This window comes from Aotus nancymaae, unplaced genomic scaffold (genome assembly GCF_030222135.1).
Source record: "Aotus nancymaae isolate 86718 unplaced genomic scaffold, 86718_ANA_hifiasm-v0.15.2.pri h1tg000040l, whole genome shotgun sequence".
Classification (NCBI taxonomy): domain Eukaryota; kingdom Metazoa; phylum Chordata; class Mammalia; order Primates; family Aotidae; genus Aotus; species Aotus nancymaae.
The window spans coordinates 51,342,599-51,365,814 of record NW_026988454.1 but is presented as its reverse complement, the minus strand read 5'-3'; the positions used below and the strand labels follow the sequence as shown (position 1 = coordinate 51,365,814).

Below are 23,216 nucleotides of genomic sequence, written 5' to 3'. Positions count from 1 at the left end.
AACCCTTACAACGTCCTGTGAGGTAGATATTATCGCCACAGTCACTGTTCAGAGAGCATTGAACAAGGGGACACAGAAAGGAAGTGTATTCAGGGCAACCGAGCAAGGTAGTCTGGCTGTGGATTTCTGCTGCTTCCCACCTTCCTGTCTGTATGGTGCCCTAAAACACAGAGGAGAGGCCTGGAGCTGGCAGGTGAGGACTTGGAGAGGCATGCTTCACACACAGGAATTACAGTAAGGGCCAGGACCTGGAGGTGAGCAACAGCACCAGGAACTGCTGGGTACAAGCAAAAGGTGACAAGTTGCAGGAGAAGATGGTAGATAAGTCAATGGGGGCTGCATCATGGAGAGCTGTGAGTGCTTCTCCTTTCAGGCTCGTAGGCATTAAACAACTGCACAGAGTTGTGCAAACACAGAACTGAGTGTGTCCCCCTCACGTGAGGCCTCAGGAAAGGCATTCTGGAAGAGGAGATGATACATGGTTTCTCCTAAGATTGCAGACTCAGAAGTCTGATACTAGACAGTTAATGTAAATGTGTGAGTGGGAGAGTGGGGTCCCAAATATTGCATGGGGCATGCTTATATTTTTAAAAAGTATTTTTTTTTTATTTGGAAGTCACATTTACCTAGGCATTTTAAATTTTATCTGGCATCCTTACGTAGGAACTAAACACAATTTGTAGGCTGCATATGTACCAATTGGCAACTACTGTGGAGTTTGTATTATTGGCCCTGAGAGACTGTGAGGTGGTGACAGCTAAGGCTGGGAGAGGAATGTCACAGATAACCCTGTGCCATGAAGGCTTCTGGAGGGACTCAGTATACCCTAAGGACAAACTGCAAGAAGCCTTCTGCCTAGACCAGGGGTTTCAGAGTACAGATGCCCCTGCTTTTCTCCACACTGCTTTTCTCTGCTTCTCTTCCTTGTGCATTGGTCCCCTTCTCTCCTGTTACAGAAAAATCTCCTCCACAAGGTAAGGAACACATCTGTGGCTGACCCTGTTGCTATCTCTGATGGAAAGGACTCCTTTCTTCCAGGAAGAATTCCAGTGTTTTAGAATCACATGCCCATATCTTAAACTAATTACTGTTGCCAAGGGGTGAGAAACTCCAGTTGTCCAAGACTAAATAAAGTGCCTCAACCAGAGGCAAATCTAAGGTGTATAATAGCTGGCTCTTAGGGGCTTGTGAAAACCAAGTGTTAACTATTCAGGAATTATGCAAGCAGGTAAACTGTTGGTGGCTTGAAACAGGCCATGGTGGGAATATTTACACCATGGAGATGGGCAGACGCCACACATCAGAGCAGTGTTTACACATCAGGGCAGTGTTTTTGTTTTCTGTTTGTTTGTTTGTTTTAGTTGTTGTTGTTGTTGTTGTTAGCAGCATAAAACATAATAATAGCAAATACTTAAATTGGATTTGCTGGTGTGCCAGGCTCTGCTCTAAGCATTTTACATCTGTTAGCCCTGCAGCACTGGTTTCACATCAAGCAGGATCATGATGTGTACTTTTTTATTGTCCATAGTACTTTGTACTACAGAGTGACTCAGTGCATTTTTTATTGTTTTTTTCCTTTTAATGATTGAATGAAAATCTGTAAAACATGCTGGTCAGTGGTTTTAGTGTTCTCTGTGCTTCAGAGAGAGCCCTCTCTAGCCTGTAGACTTGGAAGCTCTGGGTAGTTTTAAGAAGTGTCACCTGTGGTTCTGAATCATCACCAGAGTTGAGAACTGTTGATATATGGTATTAACATAATGTGGGTTGATTAACAGTTGACTTGGATAAGGTCACATTGCACTGGATGGAAGTACATGTGTAGTGATTTTAATTAGCTTTATGACAGGGAGCAACTCGATTTGACATTTGACAAGGAGCCTTTGCTTTCTCCATGCTCATATCCTGACACTCAGACTCTAACGCCCCTACTCCACCTGTGTGCAGGCCCCTCAGTTTCTGAACCTGGATTGCCCCCCATTCCCTCTACATTCACCTGTCGAACTGCTACATCTAAGTATCAGTGTAAACCTCACCACCCCAGGGAGATTTCTTCCACTCCTCCAGTGCCCTCTTCTTCCTAAGAGTATGACATGTTATCAAAACCTGTTGTGGGTTAATATCTATGTGTTAGATTGTTCAGTGTGTCCTTTTGAACACTGAGCAGGCCAACTTAGACCACTGTTTTGCTCAGGCTCAAGTGTACCTGACACTGGCCAAGGAACACTTCGAGGTAGAATAATGTAGGGCCATCTACCTTTTGTGCGCTTTTTTTGGTATATACAGTTCTTTTAAAATTGAACCAGCACTTAAAAACCAGATGTTTCACTGAAAAACCTAGCATTTTTTGTTGTTGAGAAATAAGATCTGTCAGCAATCAGCAGAGTATTTATTATTGTAATTAATGTACTTGCTTCCAAAGACTTTCTTTGTCCTTTTTCTTTAGTTTTTTTTTTTTTTTTTTAAATGGTTTTGTGTATGTGTGCATGTGTGGAGAAATAAGAGTCATTTTCTGTGTCTGATAGTGGTATCATGACTTGTTTAGATCACCTGCCTGGTGCCCATGTGTATTTCACTCTGAGATTTCCCTGACATGGAGCCTTTCTGGCCAGAATGGACTAAGGATGGATGGATAGAGTCATCGTCATCTTTATCATCTTAGTGATATATTAAATAGGTTTAAAAAGCTTTGTCAAGTCTTAAATTATGATCTCCAACACATTAGAATTCAGAAGTAGGGTTAATAATTGTCTTTGCTTGTATAATTGTATGCTGATGGTATAATTTCAAATGGGACAGCTACCTGGGTCATGCAGGGGTTGATAAATTGCTTGTGAAGGAGAATTAAACTGCAGAACTTCACAATTACAGATATTTCCCTCCTCCGACCTGCCTCCATCAGTGATTCCATTAGGTTTTTAGGTCTGTGACATTTAGAATGAATAGTGGGTGTTATATTTAATCTCTTTTTCTTTCCCTTATTTGCAGCTCATTTATAATAGCTTTGCCCAGTTCCTAGTGAAGGAGAAAGGGTATGATAAGGAATTGCTCAATGTGACCCCAGAAGATTGGGATTTCTGGTAAGTTCTTTTCTTTTCTTTTTTTTAAGGTCTGTACATCTCTTGTGGTTTTAATTGTTACCAATAAAGCTGTAATGCTTTCTCTTCTATGAAGTTAGAATGCGAAATGTGAAATTGAGTCAAAGGACAAATGTCTTCTATATTAAAAGTTTTGTATTTAATGAATTAAAGTGTTTTCTACTTTAAACAAGTATAGGCTTGCTTAATTAAATGTGAAAATAAGCTGAGAGCTTATATGACTAATTTGGATATTTTTGTATGGTTTAAGTTTGTCATAATTTCACAGGTTATTAAGAACTATTTCTAAAATTTACATCTTTAAGAAAAAGGTTTAGTTTACTACCCTTTAATTTAAGAACTGTAAGAGAAGATGGGGAATCATCACGTTTTGAGTAAGTATCTGAATTAGGACCATTGGTTTTGGTCATTTGGATCGACATTCTCAAAACTCACTGCTATTCCCTTTCCGGTTTAGGACTCAACTTCCCAAAGCTTCCTTTGTCTTCCTCATTTAGATAACAACACAAACAAAAACCCTAAGACACTTTAAACTGTTCAGTTTAAAATTAATAACAGGCCAGGCAGGTGTAGTGGCTCACATCTGTAATCCCAGCACTTTGGGAGGCTGAAGTGGGTGGATCATTTGAGTCTAGGAGTTGGAGACCAGCTTGGGCAACATGACAAAACCCCAACTCTGCAAAAAAATAAAAAATAATAATAATAAATTAGCTAGATGTGGTGGCAGGCACCTGTATTCCCAGCTACTGAAGAGGCTGAAGTGGGAGGATTGCTTGAACCCAGGAGGTCTAAGCTGCTGTGAGCTGTTGATCATGCCACTGCATTCCAGTCCGGGCTACAAAGTGAGATCCTGTCTCCAAAAAAATGAATAAATAAAATCAATAACAATCCTAAAACACATGAAAAATACATACATAATGTTGATCTAGTATACATTCTTTTGATTTTTGGTTAGTCTTTTTGGATGTATCATTTTTGTAAAAGGAAGAAACAGTAACATTTTACTGTAAGAAAATACTGACTCTGGAAATTTTACCCTGAACAAAAGTAAATAATGCTTCTAAAGTACACTGTCATTTTTGTTTAATTCCCTTGGTATTTGGTAGCCATTTTACCACTTTGCTTTTATTATTCATAATAATAAATCTTTCTCCCCAAATCCCACAAGTGTTTTACAATAAAGAACCTAAAACTTAGTTTGACTTTCTTTTAATGGTTTTCAATAATATGCCTTGTCCAGAGGGCAAGTTCTTATAACCTGACCTAAACTGAGACAAATTCTAGAGTGTAGGAATGACTGGCTAAATGCTTAACTAGTAATATATAAATGTGTGTGTGTGTGTGTATTTTATTTAGTGGAAAACATTTGTACATTTTAACAAAGGTATGGGATGATGTTCAGGTAATTTTTTTCTCTTTAGAGTTTTAGATTTACCTTTTTAAAAGCCCAAAGATTTTTACAAACTAAATATGCTGTCCTTTGTTTGCCTACATAACAATATTCCTTTTATACCCACTCAGTGATGGATATTTAACTTTACAGTTCTTAGATATTCTTATTGTGTGATTAACATATCATTCCCCTGCGTGGGAGAATAACTTTGTAGCATTATGATGTTTGGAATATATAGGTTGTTATTTCTTAGGTTAGCTAAATATATTAATTGATTGATAATCAAACTTTTCTATTTTAGTTGCAAGGGTTTGGCACTGGATCTAGAAGACGGGAACTTCCTTAAACTTGCAGATAATGGCACTGTTCTCAGGTAATAAAACATAGTTGTGAAGTCAAAACTTTACTTTCCCTGAGATACTTTATTACTGCATGACATATGACCCTTACAATATGGGTTAAATATGATTATTTTAATTAATTAGATGACAGATTATCTGTCTGCCTACATGTCTTTGTATGAATTGTTTGAGCCATTCAAATATAAATTTGTGAGGATTAGATTTAAAGGTCTAGTTCCTTTAAGTTTATCTCATTAGAAATGTTTGTAGGAAATACAATGGAAAGTTTATAACTTGCTACATCTCATTGACCACCCCTTTTGGCAAAAGAGCCCGGGAATTATAATGTTTTAGCTGAGTATGTAGATGCCTAAAATAAAATTGGGGTTCTTTTTGTTAAGGAAGAAAGAATGGGTATTGGGTAGAGGTTGGTGGTGTATACCCACCACCCTTTCCTTCTCCATTTTTCCAAATTTGTCCCTATCATGCAGGGGTCATGTTGTGTCCTATATCCTTTTGGAAGTTTTTCTGGACTGTTCCAAGTCTCATCAACCTCTCCCTCCTCCCACACGCCAAGCTGACTTTCTTTCCTTCTCTCCTCTCTTAGTGGGCCCAACCTCTTAACTGTTGCTAAGGGTATGGCAAGCAGTCCAGAAGCAGCAGCTATCACTGCTCTGTCTCTCAAAGGGCACCAGGGAGGGAGCATCTGTTTTTTCTCCAGTACTAATAGTACAGGCAAGTCAACATGGGCATGAAGCTATGCCACTTATTACATACACAAACAGGATCAGAATCAAAGGAGAAAACTCCCAGACCCCTAATATTTACTCTCTTTTGATACATCATTCTTTTTGCATGATGTAAACTCCCTTCACGCTTTCCCCCAGACCTTCCCCTAAGGTGCATCTAACTAAAGCAGGTGTAGTCCCACCTTTGGTATTTTGTAATTTGTTTCCATGTTTATCTCTCAGACATCCAGAGATGGGATATGTGTAAATGCAGCTTTGTCTGTGACCTTTAACTCTACTGTCAGATTCTCACAGTGTTCTTGGCTATCTTCGACCATGGTTAAAAGAATGAAAAGCATTCTACAATTTTGTTTCTTTCTCTCCTTGCTTGTCTGTCTGTTCCTGTCCCCATCCTCCTCCTGCAAGGTCTGTCTCTCTCCATTCAAGTCCTCGCTAACCTTTAGTTTCCCCTAAACTTATTAACATATCCCCTTGATGCTTTCTTTCAACCAGTATAGTAGATTCCTTGTCTGATCATATTTCTCATTCGGGATTCCTTGATCTTTACATATAGCTTTCTAAAATGCTAACCCCTTCATAAAAAGGAGCCCATTTGTTTTTTCTTATTTTATTTCTTTTTTCCTTCATATTATTTTGTTACCACATTGTATTACCGAGAGAATACTATTGATCATTATAATTTCTCTTAATAAACTACACTAAAATTTCAACTACAATAATCCCTCCTTATCCTTGGAGATTATCTTCCAAGACCCTCAGTGGTTACTTGAAATCACAGATAGTGCATATCCCTACATGTACTATGTCTTATCCTATAATAAAGTTTAATTTATAAACTAGGTACAGTAAGAAAATAAAAATAAAATATAACAATAGAACTCAGAATGGCATGCAATTTAAAACTTATGCATTGCTTATTTCTGAAATTATGCCCTTAGTATTTTTCAACCCAGGTTGACCATAGGTAACTGAAACTGTGGAGAGCAAAACTAGATAAGGGGGAACTACCATATTTCTCTACAGAGTAAGATTCTTTTAGCCGGACCTAACTGATGCAAAAGCATTATTTCAAGCCCAGAAAATACCTTTTTGTCATGTTGCTCTGTTTTTTCATATTCCTCTTCGATTTCCCCATGTGGTTTTAGCCGTTTCTGTGTCCTTGAGTGGGCAGGATGCTCCCATCTTGTCTTCACAGTCCTGCATGCTCATAGTCATCACCTGTGGATGCCAGGTGCCTCCTGTGCCTCCTGTGTGCCTGGCGGACTCATGCTTTGACTCTGGTACTTACTGCTCTTTCTCTAGTGCTGCCAGAACCAGCTTCCCAGTAAACATGGTTGTTTTCTAATTTTTCCAGATATGTTAATCTTATCTGTATAGTAAAAGGACAACTTCTCTAAAAAAGGGTGTTATCTTATCCAGTGTTAACCTCAGAGTGAGCATCTCCTAATCACCTGCTACCTCCTAGATTAAAAGGGGTAAGTGCTACAGCTGTCCACAGAAATTTACTTTACAGAATCCTAAACAGGGAGGCACCCAGCTGAAAACAGAAAAAATACGTAAGTGTTAGCTCCAGCGACAACAGGGATCAACAGTCACAGTGATGGAGGAAGGGGCATTCAAGGGAACCATTAATGAACAATGTGCATCCTCTTCCAAAATCAGGGCGAGCCATGGCACCAAGATGATGACTCCAGCAGTGGTGGCAGAGGCATATGGCAAAAAAGAGTGGAAGCACTTCTTGTCGGACACTGGAATGGCTTGCCGCTCAGGTATGACTCGAAGGAGGCAGTTCACCATCTACTCCCTGTTTGTTTTGTCATCAAACCTTTGATGTCAGGACAGAGAAGACCACCCCCCACCCTTTCCCCCTGCTGGGCAGGATGCAAAACAGAGCAGCTTCAGTTGTATAGCAATAGGATGTATTTTTTCCAAGTGTATTTGATTTCTGTTTGGCAGATGATTCAAAATACTGTTCACAGAAGATTTTATTGGTACTCCTTTTACCTGTACTTGTTCTGATTTAAAGATTAGCACTTAGAAATAATACAGTCCTTAGTTGTCCTGTATTTATCAATTTGTTTTATGCTCAGTCCTTACTTTTCTTCCTCCATCTCTGATTTCTCCACATATTTACATTACCTACCACTCCTATTTTCTATGATTATCTTCCTTACTGCCAGTTTAGTATCATCTGCCTTTGTCTCTTAGTTTCCTGTTTTTCAAATGATTTTAACTATTTTTCTTTTCCATTGCCTTTAAAGAGTTTCACCATGGGTAAACATGAAATGATTTTTCAAAAATTATTTACAGACAGAAATGTGCATAATTAATAGGGAATGGTTAGATGTTTTTATAAACAGACCTTATTAAAAATCCCAATTATTAGTTTTTTTATTTGTTTTAATTTTTTGACCACTTTGCAGTTTTCTTCCACAGTACAGTATTTGGTTGCACCTTTTCTCTTTCAGAGACTACAGTAACCTGAAAATAGTTGCAGTTACTCCTTGTACCTATCATGTTTGCTTTGTTACATTTGCTCTCTTTTGAGAGTTCTGTTTTGTTTACTTGTTTGTTTTTATAGAGAGCTGAAAATGTCAGGAAGTATGAGTGCTATTGATAAAATTAGTTGATAGGAAAAACTAAGATTTCACATTGGAGTTAGATATAGAATGCCTTTGTATAATACCTGTCAAGTCAAATGGATAGAAAGCTTTTTACTCAAATGATGGTAAAGAACTGCTATTGTCTCTCCAGATGTTGGCAGGTGTAAACAGGCTCTTCCCTTCTCCTGGAAAAGCCAGGCACATAGCTAAGTGTTTTACTCTGAAATTCATTAAGATCCGGAGTATTTTAAAGAAGTATTTGCCACCTGCTAAAAGAGCATTCATTCACTCAGTAAGACACACCTATTTATTCACTGTTTTGCCCACTAGAGAGCGCTGCCTCCTGGAATCAGCAGCTTTATCTGGAGCTTACTTGGCCAGGAGCCTGATGAGGATGCTCCCGGGAGTTTATCTGCACTTACTTGGGTTGGTTAGGGAAGTGTTTCCCATCCAGGTTCCCAGTTCAGGTTGTGACACATAATAGAGGCCCATTGTTTTTGCAAAATGAGGGAGAGCTAATGCCTTTAAAAAATAATATGAATTTTTTTTGATATAGAGAAGTATGAAAGAAAGAAAAAAATGGCCTGTGATTCCACAGCCCAGTTAAAGTTTGTTTAGATTAAAAATTAATCTCAGCACATGGTTAGAAAATTTAAATATTATAGAAATAAATAGAAGGAAGAGTAATTGTCTTCAACTCCTGTCCTCCAGAGTCCCTTTCCCCAAAGCTTATTTTTTAAATGCATATAAAAGGTATTATTTTACCTTGCTCTTTTTAATTTACATCTTGGAGATTCTGGCATCAACACACACACAGTAAGTACACTGTGTTCTTCTAAATGCTGGGATGCTCTGCAATTCAGTGCTTGTATCATGATTTATTTAATCAGCCTCCTAGCAGTGGACATTTATGTTATGTCTGGTGTTTCACCATTACAAACAAACCTGTGGAGATGTTTTCATGAATGTATATTTTACACTTTCATAAATATATCTAGGATAAAATCCTAGAAGTATACTTGCTCTACAGATACACAGATTTAAAATTTTGATAAATATTGCCAAATAAGTTCTTTATTTTCAGGAACTCCAGTTGATTCTATATCTGTAGCTTTCTTCTACATTTAAGTATATTAATCTTCAAAGTTAAAAACAGAGTTGTAAAGTATATTCCATATCAGTACATTTAGGAAATTTAAAGCACTGATGGATGTAGAGATTTTTAGTGACAACTTGTTTGATAATCTCTTTTCAGGTTGTTGATCTAATATAAAACCAGTTTTCCTTGCCAGCTGATCTCCAGAGAGCAAATCCTTAACTTCCCTAAATGGTAGATTGTGTAGAAACAGCTTGATCTAGTGGAAATCACAAGAAGCTTGGTGCCAGACAATCCTGGATCATATTGGCTCTGTTACAATTTGCTGGATAAAGTGACTCTGGTACTGTCACTCTTAGCATCATTTTACTCATCTTTGAGTGGAGATAATATCACTTACCTGCAGAAGAGAGAACTTTTATTAACATAAATTTTTCCCTTCCCCTCAGTCCTTCATTTTCCGTTCTACCATGGCCACTAAGACAAAGGGAGTAGGGTTGGTAGTGGCTTCTTGGAGAGCAGTCTTTCTGCTTGTAAAACTTATTGATTATCGGACTTGGTTTTAATTCAGAGGCTTGTTTTGTTGAACTGAGCTCACTATTCACTTCATTCACAATGAGCTGTCTCTTCTATACAGAGGTGGAGGTTGAAGCTTTCACATGGTATAGTGTCAGAGTTTGGGTGCTGGGTGAGGCATTGCAAGCAGCCTGGCCCACTTAACAGCTCAAGGCTGAACAAACCTCTTTGTGTCCACACAGCGGACGTTCAGCCCAAGTTCAACAGTCAAGTGACCTTAGCCTCTTGCATTGTCGGTGAGAACCAATGAGCTCTTCTCATTAGGTTCCCCCTGAATTATTTGATTAGACCTCAACCATTACTCAAAATCAGTAGTTCAACTATTGGACTGAATTTTATCCATTAGTACCCATAAATGAAGAAGAATGGGAGGAGAAAAGCAAGGGTATGTAACTGGCAATGCTGGGATGCCTCCTGCTCCAGCAGTGCCTGAGACATCAGTGCCCAACCCATCAAGTTGGGTCACTCTAGTGTCAGGCTAAGAGATAAGACAAAGTGCAGATTAATGAACCTTGGGAAGCTTTGCCTACTGTCCTAAGCCTTGGGAGTTCTGGGATGTCATACAATCTTACAGCATAGCAAAGCAGAGGCAGAAAAGCACATGGCATATCGTTTTCCTTTTCTTCCAGATCACTGGTTCTTCACACTGGCAAAGCCATCATGACCTTTCTTAGGAATTAAAAACAGCCTGAGAGGTTCCTCTAACAATTTAAGCTATGAAAGAATGAAAAACAGGGAGACTGTATCAACCAAAATATTTTTAACTGAGGGAATGAACACAAACTGGCACAGCCATTTTATGAATTAACAGAAAGAAAACTTTGATTTTATTTTTTATACATTTTAAAATAAATTCTACAGGAAGAAGTAAGAGGCACAAAATAATATTCAGAGGAACAGAACCCTGGCTTCTGCATATGGTTTTCTTCTAATTTTCCTATAATACTTTTGCATTCCAAAGTAATCTATTTGATTATTGGTTACTCATTCATTCATTCAGCAAACATCTCTTGAGTACTTAGAATATGCTGAACACTGCCTAGTCAACACTAAACAACAAGACAGATGTGTTCCATAACCTCATGTACATAGCTAACAAATGGGAGGAGGGGAGAATCAAAATCAAATGATTACAATGATGTACTCAAGCATCTTATTATTAATGTAAAATCTGGCTTTGCCTACTGGTTCTCTTTGATTCTTCTTGGTAACAAGTGTTCTCTAGGGAACTCTATGAGGTTGGGTTCCCTCAAAAGCAAAGTGGTTACTCCTGATCCCAGTAGTCAGGAGTGAAGGAATGAGAGGGTGAGACATGGAAGGAACAATGGGTGCTGGACTCCACTGGGACTTCCAAGGAGAAGCACAGAAAATACCTTCCAGAGTTGTCAGTCCATGTAACAGGAGGCGGGCATTCATTTACTGGTTCCTGAACCTGTTCCAAGTTTGTAGTTTGCCACATGGGCTCCAGAGCCTTTGGGAGGAAGAGAATAACACAGTGTGACAAGGTGGGATGGTGCTGTTAGCATAGCTGTGGCTGGAATCAGACATGGGCCAAGGGAATGTGACATGGGTCATCAAAATTGTCTGTTCAGGGACAGCAGACCCAAAAGTCACATATGCCAAAGAAGGGCTCAAATGTGATTTTACCCTAAGGTCATATAGAATAAACCAAATCCTTCTCTTCCATGAAATCTTGGAATGTACCTGTCCCATACTCTACATTTGATTTTGATTATAATCACTTGATTTTTGCTCCCCCGTCCTCCCATTTGTTAGCTACAGTTTTTATAAGATAAGCACACTGTGTCTTCACATGTCATGGTTATATTCTACTTATCACCCCAGTTTTTTTCACATTGTACTGAAATTTGTCTTCAATGGCATAAAAATATAATGCAGTACTCTAGGTGGAGTTGGCCAACCAATCTGAAAGTGGGGAGCACTTCATGGTACTCCAGCGTTAGGTTAATTGATTGTTTTGAAATTCAGTGACATTGATAACATAAATTTTGGCTTTTTAATATTCTATTTTATTTTTTACATATACTCTTTTTAGTTTTTACATTCTTTAAGATGACTAAAATATCTTTGAATACAATGCTTAACTTCCAGATATTATATTTTAACTTTCTTGTGGTGCCCTCGGAGCTTACATCTTTTTTAAAAGACAACAACAGCCAATAATGGTGCCATTTTGAATTGAAATGGAGGCTTCTTCAGATAATTAAACCAAAATCTAATGTCTCTTCAGCCACATTTCTGTGTATTTCACATACATACAGCATTATGTGGGTCCCAGTTTAAAATTTTGTTCTTTTTTAGGAAAGTATTATTTTTACGACAACTACTTTGACCTGCCAGGAGCTCTTCTATGTGCCAGGGTGGTGGACTATTTAACAAAAGTAAGTGGGGACTCGTTTTTTTAAACTATGATATGTCTCAGTCATAAATTGGAGAACTTAATTACATATTGCTTCTGAGCTGTGATTTTTGCTCAGTTTCTTCTTTGTGGTTTCAGAGGTGATGAGGAAAGAAAACATGGTGAATTTGGTTAAAATATTTTTGGGAAATTAAATAGCAGTGACTTTTTTTTTCCTCTCAAGAAAAATAAACCTGTTCTCCAGCAGAGGGTGCAAAAGTTTAGAAAAAGAAAATAAATACAGAACTTGCATCTGGACAAAATATTTTCTTTAGTAAAATAAATAGTTTCATTTAGCAAAATGAAAAGTTAAAGGTTGATTAAGACAATTCAGCATGTCTTTAAGTATTCTAAATAATATAAAAGCAAAAAAATTGGATGAAATTTAAATATTTACCATTTTGAGCATCACTTAATGAATGTAAATTTTTTCTTTTATACTGTATATCAAGATTAAATCAATCTCTTGTTATACTAGTTTATACTTAGGACTTAAGACATGTATACATAAAACAGATTTATATGTCAGAATCACTTTTCTTTATGCATATGTTGTCTTTTAAAAATCACTGCTATTTGGACCAGGCACAGTGGCTCATGCCTGTAATCCCAGCACTTTGGGAGGCTGAGACGGGCAGATCACAGGGTCAGGAGTTCAAGACCAGCCTGGCCAATATGGTGAAACTCCATCTCTAATAAAAATACAAAAATCAGCCAGACATGGTGGTGTGTGCCTGTAGTCCCAGCTACCCAGGAGGCTGAGGCAGGAGAATTGCTTGAACCTGGGAGGCGGAGGTTGCAGTGAGCTGAGATTGCACCACTGCACTCTAGCCTGGGTGACAGAGTAAGACTCTGTCTCAAAAAATAAAAAAAAATCACCACTGTCATTTTGATAATAGAACACAGGTAATGTTTTATTTGTGAATCAGTATTACATTTATGTGTTGTGAAAGTTTCCATTGAGCAATAGTTTGGGTATGTTCATAGAAATCTTTATTAACACAAGATAGAGTCAGTTTCTCATTTGGTAGTTATTATAAGCAAAGTGTATCAGTCTTTAAATATTTTGGAGTTTGTATATTTAGATATAAATATCTAGTAGTCTGTCTTTCTTTAGATAGGTCACTGGTTAACATTTCCAAGGAAGCAAAGGATCGTAGGGTTGTGTGTTTTAATGTAATGTTTATTTGCTTTCTGATTGAAAAAAAATCTTAATAAAAACAATTTACATTTTGGATTTGGAACCTGATTCATTTCTTCTATTGAGATTTGCTGCTCTTTCATATTGAAATTCAGGTTACTTGTGCACTGAATTCTAAAGTAACCAGCTTTTGGGGTTTTAGGGCTTCAGTCTTCTTAGTCCCATTGATGCCATAGTCTCTTATGTCAAACATTCTGATATCTCAGAAATTATATAATGCTGTGAATTTGCTGTGTTTAAAAATACTCTATAATTTTTAGACTTCAATGAGTGGAAACTTTTATTTTATTTGGGCTAAATGAGCTATATTAACATTTAGTGATATGTGTGTATATACGTAGCAGTGATTTTCATGGAAGATTTCTCTTTTTAAAATCACATTTAGAAGAATGAGAACTTTATTAATCTATTATGTTTTCTAAAATATAAACTCTTTTCAGAATATAGTAATAGAGATACTCCTTAACTTATGATGTGGTTTTTTTCCTGACAAATCCATTGTTAAGTCAAAAATACTGTAAATGCATTTTAAACACCTAGCTTACTGAACATCATAGCTTAGCTTAGCTTATACTCAGAACACTTCCATTAGCCTACTGTTGGGCAAAGTCACCAAACAAAAAGCCTATTTTATAATAAAGTATTGAATATCTCATGTGATTTATTGAATACTGTACTAAAAGTGAAAAACAGAATGGTTGTATGGGTACTTGAAGTAAAGTTTCTACTGAATCCTTATCACTTTTGCACCATCATAAAATAAAACAATATATAAATCTAACCATCTTAAGTTAGGGACTGTCTGCATTGTATTTGCCAGCATTTTTCACTATGCTTAAAAACTGAATTATTGCATTTATTACATTTGGAATTATTTTTTCAGCAGAACAATGGTCAAAAAACATTTGATTTTTGGAAGGATATAGTTGCTGCTATACAACACAATTATAAAATGTCAGCTTTTAAGGGTGAGTATCGTAAAGAGGGCCTTCCTAATACATGTTTGTTAAACTATGTTTGTCTGGTGAATTAGAAAGTATGTGCTTTGCTATGTATCTTACTTAGGATTTAATTTGAGCTTAAATATTATTATAAAGTTAGTTCTGCTTAACATTTTCAGAGGTCCTTTTATTTGCACTTCTTTCATGGTTATAGTTGCCCATATTCCACGCTATACTGTGCTGTTACACTCTCTTTTACCATGCCTGCCATGAGGTTCATTCTGTGAGTTCCTCAGAATTGAAGTTCCAGTTTTGCTTTTTCCTGGCTTGGGCATGAGGGTTGGTGACTTGTAACCATTAATGTAGTAGTTATAGACGTGGGCAAAATGTCTGCCAGCAGAAATTTTGTTCTTGTTGCCTAAGGAACAAGACTGGCTGACCCAGAATGGGGGCAGAGATATCACCAATCTTGAGCCCTGAATTTTACCTTTCTAATCACACCTTCGCTTGGATTACACAAGATTGCTTCTAAGGAATAAATAGATGCCTTTATAGTTTGTTACCTCAGTGACTTGAGCCACATTGTCCTGATTAATAGGATGATGGATGCTCAAGAGTAGTATTTTTCAGCTTGGAAAAAATGTTGCCTTTTGATTGACATAAAAAATTGCTTGCCTTTTTAAAATGTAATTCAAGCCATCAAAACAATTTTAAATATTATGACTAAAAACATGTCAAGAGAGTAAATAGTAACTGCAGAATATTTGTTCAAATGGCATATTTCTCTGTCACCTGCTTCTTTCCCTCCCAGAAGAAAATTACAACTTTGGGGTGATTGTCTCATTATTCTATGCCTAGTCATCAGCCCTTGACCCTGACTCAGATTGCATGTGGCTTTGTGGGTACCTTTTCACGGGTCTACCCTTAGTGCTTGGGTCTGTAGGAATGAATATTCATCCCCAGTATAGGAACATATCCATGACAACTGTAAAAGCCACCCACCACTTTATTTTTCTACTTTTTTGTTAGCTTTAAAAAATGAAAAGCCTTAAAAGAATGGTTGAGAGCAGCAAATTGCTGCTTTCAAATTAATTCAGCATAAAAATCTATTGATGTTATTTTATTGTATCGTAAATAAGGAGTAGGTAAAACATTTTGAGCTTTAATAAGTGAGGCACAGCTTAAAAGTTTTAAACAGCAATATAAAAATACAGTACAGAGCATAAATAAATAATGTATCTCCACTTCTAGTCAATTTTTTGAAACTCTCAATGTTAATTATAAGTTCACTTGAATGGGAGGCACAAGGTACATGTGCTAATGTTCTGTAAATCCAGAAAATTGTATCACATAAGATCCAATAAGGAACTAAAGAAGTCAGATTTATCACATTTTTGTTAAATAGGAATAGGTCAGATACCTGTTTCCAATTTATGCTGGGTATATAAAAAGCTTCTCTGCAGTCAGAGAAAAGTTTGAAAAAGTTCATTGACGAAAGCACCTTGCATTTCAGATGAACTTCAATATAATATTTTTGGGTTTTTTTAATATAAGAGCTTTAAAAGTATACATGCACCTGTGTATTTTATAGATATTGATGAAAGGGGCCTTACAGCCCTCAGAGTAGTGCACCATCAGAAATATTTTAGGGGATACAGTGTCTTTTAAATTTGAATATTCAAGTATTTAAGTTCTACAAAGTTATATGATACCTCCTGAATGTTTCCTAAGAAGTTCTCATATTAGTAGTTAGAAACAGATTTTTTAAAAAAGGAAATGTTGAGTTTCTCAATTCAAACTTCCCATAACTTAGAGCTGTATTTCATTTTTTTTCTTTTGATAGTTTTTTTTTTTTTAAACATAGCAGGACTTCTTTGGTGATATTTTTAAATATTGGAGGAATTCACACAAAACTTTAAAGAGCCTTAGGATTGCTGACTAGAAATTCAAGAGGGTCTTCACATGTGTTTTTACATTGCTGCTCACTTTTCAGGGGGAATGTTTGTTGGTCTGATAACTCAAATCTGTATTTCAGAAAATAAAAATTATATTCTTTGCAGCCTACCTCCATATGCATTTTGTAGGGTAGGGTAGAGTTGGAGAATGCCTTTTCAAGCAGAAGATTTAGATTAGCTCTGTGAGGTGTACTCACATTGGAGCCACTAGGAATCCTGAGAAAGAGGAGTGGACGTACTCAGAGGAGTATAGGCCATTTGACTCGGCATTGGGCAGCTGGAGCCACACCTGGTCATTTTCTGTGAGATCAATGATGGCACTTCCTGAAGCCTGATCCAGGTAGCCTTTGATATATTCATCATAGGTGTACATTACAGGGGTGCCATTCTTATACAGGCCTACCCAAACATGAGTCCCTTTCACATGCACGTGGTAGGAAAAATAGTATATTCCTGGTATCCTACAAGTAAAAATTCCAGTCCTTGGGTCATAATGCTGTTGTCTGTTATACAAAATCTTATCAAATGGGATGGGAGTTCCTATTGCTGGGTAAGCTTTGGAGAGAATAACAGTAAAAGCAGACACAGGCATTCCTGTTACTCCCTGGTTGGCACTAACAAGTGGCATTCCAGAAAGACTGGGCCTTTGGCCTGCCTTTATAAAACCTTCAGGCATGACTGCTTGACCTGGTGGGCCAGGGGGGCCAGGGGGCCCTGGAAGGCCAGGCTCTCCAGAGTGGCCTCTTGGACCTGGAGGCCCTGGTGGCCCAGTGGGTCCATTGAGGCCCTTAGTTGCTATGCCAGCTGGGCCAGGAGGACCAGGATTTCCTGGATCCCCTTTAGACCCAGGGAAACCTGGAATGCCTGGTGGCCCAATAGGGCCTCTAGTACCTGGTATTCCAGGGGCACCTCTTGGACCAGCCTCTCCACTGTGTCCTGGCATTCCCTTAGCTCCTCCTGGACCCACAGGGCCTGGGAGACCAGGAGGGCCTCCAACTCCAGGATCACCTTTTGGGCCTGGTAGCCCTGGGTTACCCTTAGGACCACTGAGACCTGGTTCTCCTGGATACCCTGGTTTTCCACTTGACCCAGGGGAACCCCTTTCACCCTTAGCCCCAGGGTATCCTGCAGGCCCAGCTGGCCCTGTGTCACCTTTAGGACCTGGGAGACCATGGTTGCCTGGGATGCCTTTTGGTCCTTGGGGTCCTATATTCCCAGGGGGTCCAGTCAGACCTGGCTTCCCAGGAAGACCTGCTGGCCCTTGTTCCCCTTTGGCACCTGGACCCCCAGGAAGGCCAGCAGGTCCTCTTTGTCCCTTCAGACCTGGCAAGCCTGGTTTCCCAAAGCCAGGAGGCCCTGGGGGCCCAGTTCTTCCTGGAGCCCCAGGGAGACCTTTTGTTCCTGGAATCCCTGGCTGGCCCGGGGCTCCAGCAGCTCCTGGCTTTCCAGTGCCTTCTGGCCCTCGTTCCCCAGGAGGACCTTGGGGACCTGGTGGGCCAGTTGGTCCCATTTCTCCTGGAAAACCTCTATCACCTTTGATGCCCGGCTGTCCTGGAACCCCAATTTCACCTCTTTTTCCCACTCCAGGAGGGCCAGGTGGTCCCATGGGACCCTGAGGGCCTGGGAGACCTCTCTCACCTGGACGGCCAGGAGCACCATATCCCATTTCCCCTTTCTGTCCATTCATACCAGGGACTCCTGGTGCACCCTTTTCTCCAGGAAAGCCCCTGGGTCCTGGGGCTCCTGTGGGTCCTTGTTGTCCAGGTTTTCCTGACACAGAAATACCAGCTGGTCCAGGGATTCCAGGTGGCCCTGGTGGGCCCCGTGGTCCTGGTAGGCCAGCTGGTCCAATATCTCCTTTTGGTCCATATGGTCCTCTCTCTCCTGGTTTTCCTGGAAGTCCTGGCACACCTGGCTTCCCTACAGCTGATGGTCCCGGTGGTCCTGGCAGCCCTGGCTCTCCTTGGAGTCCAGGACTTCCATAGCCTGGTTTTCCTGGTGGTCCGGAAGGACCTGGGTGCCCTCGAGGTCCAGCGGGTCCTGGTGGACCAGGAATACCTTGCTCTCCTCTTACCGCTATACCTAAAAGACACACCCAACACACCCACCCATGGAAGGGGATGGTTAGTGACATTAAAGATAATCATTGCCTTTCAAAATACGAATTGGGATAGGATATTTCAGTGTCATTTATTCCATGTAGACAAAACATCCTGAAATGGTTTTAGAGAATATGTTTTATATTGTTTTAAAAAAAACTCTGCTGGAGAAGATGGTTTCACAAAACCATGGCTACCATAATACTTTTATCACATGACAGTGATTCATGAAAATGAGCTGGGATTAAAGAATTCCTCTAGAATAAGTGACAGTGAGAGTAAATTTAGTACCTTTGTTTTGGGAAAATCATGTACAGAAAAGGCAGAAAAAGACTACTGCAGAATAACTGAGAAAATGTTTAAGAGCTATAAAAATTTTCCTTCTCAAAGCTATCTTGTCAGACATAAAAGAGAAACAGAATTAATTCTGATTTACATCTGCCATGCCCCTGCTGAACCCAGGTTAGATTTAGGTTTATTTATTTTTACCTCAGAATATACCGTGAACTCTTATACTCTCCATTATTGACTTAAAATTGAAACAAAGAACTAGAGAATTAGACATAATGGGTAAGGCACATAAAATAGTATTAAAGTACTTACCTAAATAGAAATATATATTGTTTTCATAGAGCTCTGAGGTCACTTGACCTGATAAACTAAACTTAAACTAAAAAATCATAGTGTCCGTGATGTGAAAAATGCTGCTGGGCCACAAGTATGGGGAAAGCACAAGGTAAAGATGTTTCTGAGATTTGGAAAACATTTGATGTGTATAAATGCAGAGCAAATCATTAAAATAGATAGACTGAAACAGGAAAATAATTGTTTTTGATTTAGATATTTTTCATAATAATTAGAGTTATATTTCAATTTGAAAACATTTATTAATAAATACACAGAGCTTTCCCCATGGATTTTCAGAAAATGACATCAGGAAAAAGACTATGAGAAAAATTAATTTATGTAAAAGATTTCCATATATTAACAAATGTTTCATTGATTGTAGTGTATATACATGGTTATATTATGTGTCAGTGGATGTTGATATGTTGCAAATAGATGGATAAATAAGGAAGGAATTTTTTAATGGGTTGGAGGAATAAAATAGTGTATTTTTTTAAATGCCAACTATGTTAGATTGAAGTTTGCTTCAGAATCTGATTATAAGTGTCATGTTCACACTAAAAATAATTGTCTTAGTCTGATTGGAATCCTGTTTCACTGTTAAAGAGGAGAAATGAGTCAATGGAAATGAGTGCACTGGGCATCATCCAAGGCTAGAACTCCAGTGACAGGGTTAACTTTGTTACTTGGAATGTTGTCCTAATGGGTCCTCAACTTCTCGGTTCAAGAAAAAATTTGACGTCTGTTGAATGCTTGGGGGACAGCCCCTGTTTGTAGGTTGTCATCTGAAAAAATTTTCTTCATTCAAGATTAGGGTGGCACAATCCTCAAGGAAAAACTACTACTTGCTACTATTAAGTTTTTTAAATGCCACAAACTGAAATCATGATTGGTTGTGTCAAAATGTGGCACCTGTCTCTGCCCACCAGCTGTGGAATCCTCTGCAACATAATTTAGAATGTTTTGACTGAACTCTTTTTTAACCTGTGTTGGATAGATATGCCTAAGAATTATATAGTAACTCTTTGAATTTCTGTTATTAACTTAATGTTTTACTTGTATAGACTGTGGCCTTTTGTGTTTGTTACAGTGCATTATGGATGCACTGCCAATAGATGATAATATAGTAGAATGTCTATCTAAAAAGAGACTAAGGTGGATTTAGTATTTTAAATGCAGCTTCTGAACTTTTCATTTAAGATATTTTCATTTGTTCTGTAAAAGTAGCCAAGATAATGGAGTATAATAAGAAAAGATCAAAGTATTTTTAACCTTCTAAACATAGTGCATTTTCTTTTTAATTCAAGACTGTTTATTATGCTCTTATTAAGGTATTAAAAAGTCTGAATTTGTGATCACAGAAACTATTGAATACAGTACTGTTTGTTGTATCATTTAAGTTGTGTTTGTTGCTTCAAATAAAGCAGAAGGTCCTTTGTCTTTTATTTTTTTCTTCACTAGCTTTTTACTTTTAACATTTTTATTTATATTTTGAGACATTCAGAAGTATCTGTTGTATACCTGTGCATTTATTTTCAAATATTAAGTTACCTTTTGTGAAATATTTTAAATTTAATCTTTCTTCTTAAAAAGACAATTCTATAAGTTTCATTTGCTCAAAATGGTCGTTCCCAGAAGTATAATATTTAAAGTGTATAACAAATATCCTTAGCTTTATTTACAGGATAAAATATATAATTAAAAAATTATGGAAAGGGAATTTGAAGCCTGCAGTCAGTTTATATTGTTCAGTAGACATTTTATAGGCAGTTGTGTCAGTTGCTATTAAATGAAATTAGTAAATATAAGGCCTAGAAGTTGCCCTTCTTTGAGATCCATAGTACTTTACATATATTATCTCAGTACCCTTCAAAGAGTAACCAAGAAAGCTGGACAGATAAGCAACAGATTGAAGAAGAACATTAACTTATTGAAGCCTATATTAGTAACTAAAAGTAATAGAAGTAAAACTAGGAGTAACAGAAGTACTAGTAGAAGTAATAGCAACACTTAAAGCACTTTACAGGTATTAATTCATTTAAACCTCACAGCAGCCCTTGAGATGGCTGCTCCTTATTTTACAAATGAGGAAACTAAGGCATAGGAGGACAAATAGCCTACCTCAGGTCACACAGCTTGTATGTTATAGTTAAGTCTCTGCATTTTACCACTAAACTATATTAAAAATGTGTAAGTAATTATGAGAATTACAGTTTCATTTGCCTGCTTGACAGTTCTAATAATTACATTTGTTCATTGTTGAGGGGAGCATCAGATTTTTTTGATAAGACTCTGTTTTATGTCTGTTTGTGGGCTAGTTGAATTAGTTTTAAAAGTAAATGTTTAATTACTCAGATAAATAAACCAGCTATTTTCTTTGTACAATTGGCAATTCTCTTTAGCTTAAAATTTTTTAACTTGATTAATTTTGATTAGATCAATATTTCTGGATTACATGAATTATTTGTGCAAAAACAGCATCTGAGAAAAAGATGTCTACACACAAAAGTTCTTAATTTTCTCCAGGTATATCTTTCTACTATACTTTCAGGTATATAGTTTCTACTACACTTATGGATGTTCTTGTTCTACTTTTTTCACAGATCACTTTGTTGTAATAATTTGGGCTAATTCAGAAGTTTGAAAATAATTTAACACCAGAGTTAAATGCATTTTGTTGAAGAGATTATTAAGATTGTAGAAAGCAACAACCAATTTGTTAATAAAACAAAATATACAATTCAGTTTACCTTTACTCTTTATGGTGTAGGGAATGAAGAACTGTGTCTTGGTGTTGGGTTGTGGGCCTTTTATGCCGGTGGGTGTTTGATATCGTTCAGCATAAAACACTCCATGAACCAAGTTCAAAGATACTAGCAGCAAAAACGGTATTTGTGGCAGCATATTCTCAGATGGATTCTGAAAAACAGAAAATAATAACTTTATACTGCATTATTATTAACCTATTTTATTATTCTGATGTTTCACAGATGAGTTCTTTATATAGTTATCTACTTTTTAACCTTTCCTACATATTTTTAATATGTGCCATAAGTAAATGAGAGATCATTTTTTAGTAATCTAAATATATGTCTTAGTTATTTTTGGAAGCTATATTCAGGTAATCAAGTGAAAAATAATGAGTTACCTAAAGAAAAGGAAACAGAAATTAGGATTGGATGTCTGCATTAAATAATCCAGGATTTTTGACATAGCCTGAAATATCCGATAGTTTCAAAATACACTGAAATTCAGATTAGGGCAAATTTTTACAATATGGTTTTATAAGGATTATCATCTATAGATTGATGCAAAAAGAACTTTCTGAGTGCATTTTAGTAGAAACCAATTTTTTAAAAATCACTTCAATACTTCTAATATTTGAGAAAACTCAAGTATTTAAATTATTGAAGTTTGTTTCCAAGCAAGTTAACATGGAAATCCGCCAGTGAGCGTACACTTACCTGGGTGCTGGGAGTTCCTGGAAATGGTGACTTGGCAGCTTTCTGAAGCCTCCTCTGCCTAGGTGAGCAGTGCAGAAGGTGCCTCTCCAGAGCTGCCCTGTGGTATTTATACTGTTTTTCCCTTACTACATGAGGTTACCCTGAGCTTAAGCTCCTCCCCTCCAAGATGGTAAGCAGTAATTATGGTGGAAAGTTCTATTGAGCAGGCACACAAGATCAGGCTGGGCTCTCCTTTTCCTTGTTTTCTTATTGAAAAATAAAACCTTTGTCTTAAATATATATTAATAGTTTTAACCAGGGACAATTTTTTTTCTGTGATTTTATCTTATTAGTTATTACTCTAGTGTTTAGGCTGGTTCATGACAGAATGAAGATGCCTCCTTTTTATTTTTGAAAAACACATTCTTATGTTATTTGATTAATATTATATAATATTTAGTAGTACATAAAAGTGGATAAAGAATTCCTTGAATGGAGTGCTGGATTTAAACCATCATCTAAATTATTGATTTATTATATGAAGTTATCCATGTATCTATTAATGTTTGTAAATTTTTATGAAAATAGCTAACCTCAATTTTTACTTTTTAGCCTTAAGCAAAAGAAACAAAATGGTGAAAATGTAGGCATGTGGTTTTGCATGTCAGAATTTTAGTG

The 23,216-nt window shown here is 37.4% G+C and overlaps 2 protein-coding genes across 4 annotated transcripts in view; one reads left to right on the top strand and one right to left on the bottom strand.

Moving 5' to 3' along the window:
• NT5DC1 (5'-nucleotidase domain containing 1) overlaps positions 1–23,216 on the top strand; it is a 162,588-nt gene that overhangs the window by 2,410 nt on the left and 136,962 nt on the right. The window contains exons 2-6 of one of the 2 annotated variants that reach the window (XM_012460409.2): positions 2,986–3,077; positions 4,790–4,861; positions 7,241–7,347; positions 12,176–12,255; positions 14,357–14,441. In XM_012460409.2, coding sequence (XP_012315832.1) covers positions 2,986–3,077; positions 4,790–4,861; positions 7,241–7,347; positions 12,176–12,255; positions 14,357–14,441 — 436 coding nt within the window. The remainder of the gene's footprint in view (positions 1–2,985; positions 3,078–4,789; positions 4,862–7,240; positions 7,348–12,175; positions 12,256–14,356; positions 14,442–23,216) is intronic. The other variant, XM_012460410.2, reaches the window with a different exon arrangement.
• Positions 15,519–23,216, bottom strand: part of COL10A1 (collagen type X alpha 1 chain) — a 45,936-nt gene continuing 38,238 nt past the window's right edge. Inside the window, exons 1-3 of one of the 2 annotated variants that reach the window (XM_012460408.2) lie at positions 22,560–22,663; positions 21,846–22,014; positions 15,519–18,451 (exon numbers count right to left, since the gene is read on the bottom strand). In XM_012460408.2, the coding sequence (XP_012315831.2) occupies positions 16,563–18,451; positions 21,846–21,999 (2,043 nt within the window). In that variant the 5' untranslated portion in view covers positions 22,000–22,014; positions 22,560–22,663 and the 3' untranslated portion in view covers positions 15,519–16,562. Of the gene's footprint in view, positions 18,452–21,845; positions 22,015–22,559; positions 22,664–23,216 lie in introns of those variants that run through there. The other variant, XM_012460407.2, reaches the window with a different exon arrangement.